We start from the raw sequence: 6000 nt of genomic DNA on the forward strand, positions 1-6000 counted from the left end.
CAGGATATTGATTCTTCTTGTGTTGAGCAGATGTGAAGTCCATGGAAGGCTCGCGACCTGTTATCCGCTCCGCTGAGCCCAGTGGGCCACCCACCTCTTTGCAAGATAAGGAGAAGTTCAAGCAGGAGTCCAAGGCTCCTTCTGCCCCCAAAAAGGTACAGGTGGGTGCAAGAGTCAGTTTATAAAAGTAACTCATACCTCTATATACATCTGATTGTAGCCCAAAAGGATTCCACCTACCAGAATTTTTGATTTGATCTCTCTGTGTCTGTTCCTCAGGATGTGAAACTGAAGAATATGGGCTCGTGGGCCAGTTTGGCACAAAAATCCACGTCTACGCCCTTATCGGCAGTGAAATCCTCGAGTGACAGTTTTGAACAATTCCGTCGTGCTGCTCGGGAGAAAGAGGAGAGGGAGAAGGCCCTGAAGGCCCAAGCTGAGCAGGCAGAAAAAGACAGGCTACGCAGAGAGCAAGACAAACTACGGTGAGATCGTCAGTAACAAATACAAAAGGGGCAAAAAGCAGCAGTGATTGAGGAGATTCGTGTCCCGTATTTATTGTATATCTGCTTGAAAAAGTCATGACAGAATAATATAAAGTATATTATAGTTAACTGTGTATAGCAATGTGCAGTCATTCAATGAATTTGAATGACTGCAAATATCTGTTTGAGCTGCTTGATGTTTAATACACAGTGTGAATTCCTGGATTTAAAGATATCGTATGCCCTCTTGTGGTCATATTCTGTGACTGCACCAGCCACAGAGATTAAAGTGTACTGAAAGGGCACAGTAGCAGAGGAAATTGATTTAAAAATGATCAGATCTGACAAGGTTATCATGGAATATCATTAATCATGAGCCTGTCGACCCTCCACTTCTGTCTGATGTTTTTCATGCAAGAGGCCACTGAACGAGCTTTTAATTTTTCATCTATTGTAGATGTTGAACTGCTCATGAATTAGGAATAGTCCAGTAAATAATAAGGGTCCTAACACCCTCTTTTTAAAAATAAATACATTTTTGTAGTAATCTTTGTGATGATCCTGTTTTTGTGGGCTTTAAGTGTCCAGCAGGGCACCACATGTATATGTGAGGACATCGCTTATGCAGCCATGAACCCCCTTCAGCAACATGCTGAGCGTTTGACTGATGGCTGTTGCTCTGCTTTCCAGAGGTCGGGATGAAGAGGAGGTCATGGAGCAAAGCAGAAGGATGCACGATGAGCCTCGCAGACGTCTTGAGCAGCCACACATTCAAGCCCCGTCACAACAACAACATCAGCAGCAGCAACAGCAGCAGCAGCAGTCGGTGCAGCAGGAGTCCCAGCCTCCCGCCATTCAGCAGCCTCCTCAACCTCCCACACCGCCTCAGCTCACCACACAGAACCAGTTAGACCAAGAGAGAGAGAGGGCCCGCCTCCGAGAGCAAGAGAGAAGGAGGCGGGAAGCGGTGAGATGATTTTTCTAGGTTTAACCCTTCTGGGATCTGTGGGGGTCTTGAGCTATGTAAAACAAAAGGTAGTGAACTGTTTGAACATAAACAATAATGGCTGTTCTCTTCTCTCTCTACAGATGGCAGCGACTATTGACATGAATTTCCAAAGTGACTTAATGGCTATCTTTGAGGAGAACCTGTTTTGAGAAGAAGAGCAACTGAAACAAAACTGCAAAAAAGAAAGAAAAAAGAAAGAAAGGGAGAAAAAAGATGTAAACCTCCTCTAAAGTAAGAATGTGGAGATCATGCAGCAGAGAGGGACACGGACTGTACGTATATGTGACGGGCCCTGTTGAGACTGAGTACAAACACTGGACGGGCGGTCACAGCTTGGTTTGCCCACGTGGACTGAACACACAAACATCACACGGGGACGAGTCGCTTAGTTTTGGATGTCGTTTTCCTGGATATTTAGCATTACCTGGCTGATATCGCGTAACAGGAAAAAAGCGGACCCCTGATGGCAGCGCTGCCTTTTTCACGCTTGGTTTTTACAGTGTGTGCGTGTGTGTCTGTGGGTACAACGGTAACCACAAGCGTGAAGACATCCCACTGATAACGTTCAGACAGACTGCAGAGACACTGAGAGAACTGCCAGATGTCTGAGTTGGTGAAGAAGACTGATCTTTATGTGTTCTGTTTTGTTTCTTGTAAGTGAAAAGATTACATTTTTGTTTTGTTTTGGGGTGGGTTTTTTTTTCGGGGGGGGGGGGGGGGGGGGGCTACTTCCATACTGTAAATCATGTATATTTCTCAGCAGAGAAGGTACAGTTTGCCTTACACCTCTTTTTCCTAAACTGACCATTATCTTCTGTGGCCTGCACAAACGGACAAACAAACATTTGCAGACGAGGCGAGGAGCAGTGCAGACCTTTTTTCATTATCTAGTATCTACTGTAAAGAAGTATTTTCTTATACTACAATAACTGTTTATTTTGAATCTCTTTTCTTTCTTTTTTCCTTCCTGTTTGAATCTTCTCACCAACACACTCCGCCAGCTACTTCTATGCCAAACAACCCCTGATATCTTTTATGCTAAATTACTTGTCCTAAAACATTTGGTAGCTAGTTAAAAAAAAAAAAAAACTTAAAAAAAAATACCCTCAATATATGCATTATCATAGTTTCAGCAAGTATTTATCAAAGACAGAGTCAGTCAAGTTTTTTCCATCTTGCCTTTTATTTTTTAATTTAAAGCTACAGTAGGAAATCGGTAGCAGAAGAGGGAGAGAGTCTGGTCGTTTCTAAGCTTTAGTTCTGAGTTTTCACTACAAATGTCGCACCATCGTTTGCATTACACTTTTAGATACACTGTTGGAGAAGTTTTTCTGAGTGGCCGGTTCACAACAGTAACTACTGGGTCAGTCAAGCCCCCTTTTGTTCCCTCTGATGAAGCTGGGACTATCAGTGGAATTAGACAAACATCTTTCTGTAGCTGTTACTTCAATCAGGTTAGTAAAGTAGTAGACTGGAGAGAGCTCCCTGTTAGATTTTTCACATCGAATCGTCTTCTAGTTCACCGAGGGCACAGTGTCGACGGTATAAACTAAAAAGAAACAGTTACCGGTACACAAGTCAAGAAACGGAAAATGCTGAAAAAACAGTTTTGATTTCTATCTTTGTTCTTGTTTGATAAAATTGTGGATGTGACTCTTCTAATTATGTTCTTGGAGACATTTGTTTGAGCGGGGATTGACTGAAATCCGAACACATCTCGTCCTCTCTACTTGTCTCTTATGGTGTTTTTTCTCCAGTGCCTGTATTGTATTGCAGTTCTCGTTGGCTTATATTACACTTTGACCGGGTTTAGAAAGGGGCGAGTCAGCAGTGGGCGGTGTAATATTTAAGTGGGGTGGGAGATTTTTTTTGAAGGAGTTTGTGTATAAAAAACAAACAAAACAAAAAACACACAACAAGAAAAAAAGAAAGAAAGGGAAAAAAGAAAAAAGTAATAAAAAAGGAAAAGACAGCGTTTTATACTTTACCCGTTACCAATATTCGGGTTTTAAAGTTAGTTTTAGCTGGACTTCTATGAGTGTACACACCTGACAACTACTTTCTCAGTTTGTTCAATCAGCACATTTTAGATAGATCTGTTTCAGTGTCACCACACTAGCGTTTGAGTCTGGTCTGTGAGTGTGATTGTAAATTTGGATGGCTGTATGAGTGTGTGTGTGTGTGTTTTCATTCTTTTCTCAGTGTGTGGTGCGGGAGGTCTGTTTCCCGATGTAGATAAGCAGTCTGTTAATGAGGAGAATAAAAAGATGGGTGAGTACTTCAGGAGAACTCGTTTCTGTGCTTGAGTCACATCTTTTAATTTCTATGAAGTCCACGATATATAACTATATAATTTTATTAGATTGGTTTTGAAAGGGTAAAAAACAAAATGTCATTCCTTTTTAGCCTTTTTTTTCCCTTGTCATAATAACTGTTGGACATAACGTGCCATGAGTTTTACGGAGAATGTGCTGACCTGCAGCTCAGCCCAGAGTTTGCTTTATTCAGGTATCTTATTTTGTGTTACATTTGTTCTGTTTTGGGGGTTTTGTTCAGACATTTTCCTCGATTATCGTATGTGAGTGGTCTATCGAGGTCTCTGATTAAGTCTGTTATGATCATTAAATAAACTCATCTCTCTCTTTTTTTTAAATTTTTTTTTTTATAGAAAATAAAAAAATAAACAAAGATTTTCCCTTTCCAGTCTCTTTCTGTTTGAAATCTAATGGAGCTTGTGTGCAGCACAGTCTCAACTGGGAGCAGATAGTTGGGATTACTATGAAGAATGACAAATGTATTGCTTTAATTTTCCCTAAACACAGACTAAATGAGCACGGGGCTCTGCTTATTTAGTCTCAAGAAAGCCCCAGTTTAAAAAATAATGCAATCTCCTGTATTTATGAAATTTAAAAAATTGCATTTTTATATTGAGTTCTGCATCATACTTCACAGGTATGAACAAAAAGTCAAAAGTCAAAGAGACAGCTTTTGTAACATACCTGCAGAAAGCACGTATCAAAGTCAAGATTAGCACTTTGTACATGGGGCACAGCTAATCAGTCAGAAAACATTGGCTAAGCGGTTTTCTTACGGTTCTTGCTGTAATAATACATTCTTCAGACTGATAATGTATTATTTCAATGTTGTCAAGTAGGAAAATATAGAAATTTAGGATGTCTTATTTTGAAGGTACTTGTCGGAAGTGATGTTATTGTATTATGTCTGACTTGACATCAAACTGGGCACAATGCCAAACGCCCTCTGGTGGTCACATTGGAAAATTTAGAGCGAGCGCATTGTGTAACAAGTCAGATTGAATACGTGTATAAGAATTGTTAATAAAGACTGAAGTTAATAAGGTCACGTCAGATGTTTACTAGAGGGGCATTACAAATAATTAACTGCGGGCTTGGCCCACATGCGCCGTTATAACTGCTTTTAGGTTAGTCAAGATAGGAAAGGTCAATATCTATAATAATAATAATAATAATAATAAAGTTCACTGCCCTCTGGCGGTCAAAGGCAGGAACTACATTTCAACACGTCTTTTCGCCGTCAATACAAACTTATAAGGGACTAACATTTCTGAACCTAATTTAATGAAAAAGTATTAAGCATACTGATATTAAGCATATGAAAGCGCCTAAATTAAATGTGATTTTTAACTTATCAGGTTATATTTATTTATATTGCTGAGTACCTTTGGGCATTCTCTTTTAGCCCTCTCATTTATGCATGCTTTGGACAGGCACTACAATAGAAGTGCACAAGATTGTGACCCCGTGACTTTATTAGTTATTATACAATATTAATTTAAAACACAGATTCCCGAAGATATATCCAGCTACATTAATGGACGTTGCTCACACGCGCAGCTAATAACAGTTTGTTTTTCTTTGGGTTAATAAATAGTCCTTTACTAAAGTGAACGTTTACTGCCCTCTTGTGGTCAAAATGCGGAACTACTGCACAAGTTGCGTCAAGTTGCCGCAAATAACAATTTAAAACGTATATTTCCTGTACGTAATTTCAAAATAACTGTAGCAAACAAACTGACGTGTTTAAAAAAAATAACAGTAAAAACGTAAGGTAAAAAAATTTTTTGGCTAATTATTAGTTGTATCAATTTAACTGTTATTTATCAAGTTATATTTGTTACTTCTAAATCAATCAAAAATAGTGTCACACTTCTGTATAAAATTATCATCAGTGATTTCCAGTTTGGGCTAAGTGAAAACTCTCCTCTTGCGGTCACATTATAAAAGGGAAACGTGCCATCACTTCCGCTAATTAATTTCAAAATAAAGTAGTACATTTAAAATTAAGTAAATATTACCCTTCGTTTCAGTCTATACATCGCTGTGCTTTAAATTGTCAGTGCGATTATTACATGAAATAGTAACAGTTGACCAGTTTACTGTAGCAGAGCTGCCGTTTTCCCATCCAAATCAAGCAATACAGAGCTCTACTTGCGACTGAAAAACTCACCTCACACAACACATTGGT

The 6000-nt window shown here is 39.3% G+C and overlaps 1 protein-coding gene across 3 annotated transcripts in view; it reads left to right on the forward strand.

The window, feature by feature from the left end:
- Positions 1-1898, forward strand: part of brd4 (bromodomain containing 4) — a 35279-nt gene extending 33381 nt beyond the window's left edge. For 2 of the 3 annotated variants that reach the window (XM_080300795.1, XM_026164636.2), the window contains exons 16-19: positions 31-161; positions 280-485; positions 1176-1452; positions 1575-1898. In XM_080300795.1, coding sequence (XP_080156921.1) covers positions 31-161; positions 280-485; positions 1176-1452; positions 1575-1643 — 683 coding nt within the window. In that variant the 3' untranslated portion in view covers positions 1644-1898. The remainder of the gene's footprint in view (positions 1-30; positions 162-279; positions 486-1175; positions 1453-1574) is intronic. The other variant, XM_026164637.2, reaches the window with a different exon arrangement.
- Positions 1899-6000: the final 4102 nt, after the last annotated feature.

This window comes from Astatotilapia calliptera, chromosome 4 (genome assembly GCF_964374335.1).
Source record: "Astatotilapia calliptera chromosome 4, fAstCal68.1, whole genome shotgun sequence".
Lineage (NCBI taxonomy): Eukaryota > Metazoa > Chordata > Actinopteri > Cichliformes > Cichlidae > Astatotilapia > Astatotilapia calliptera.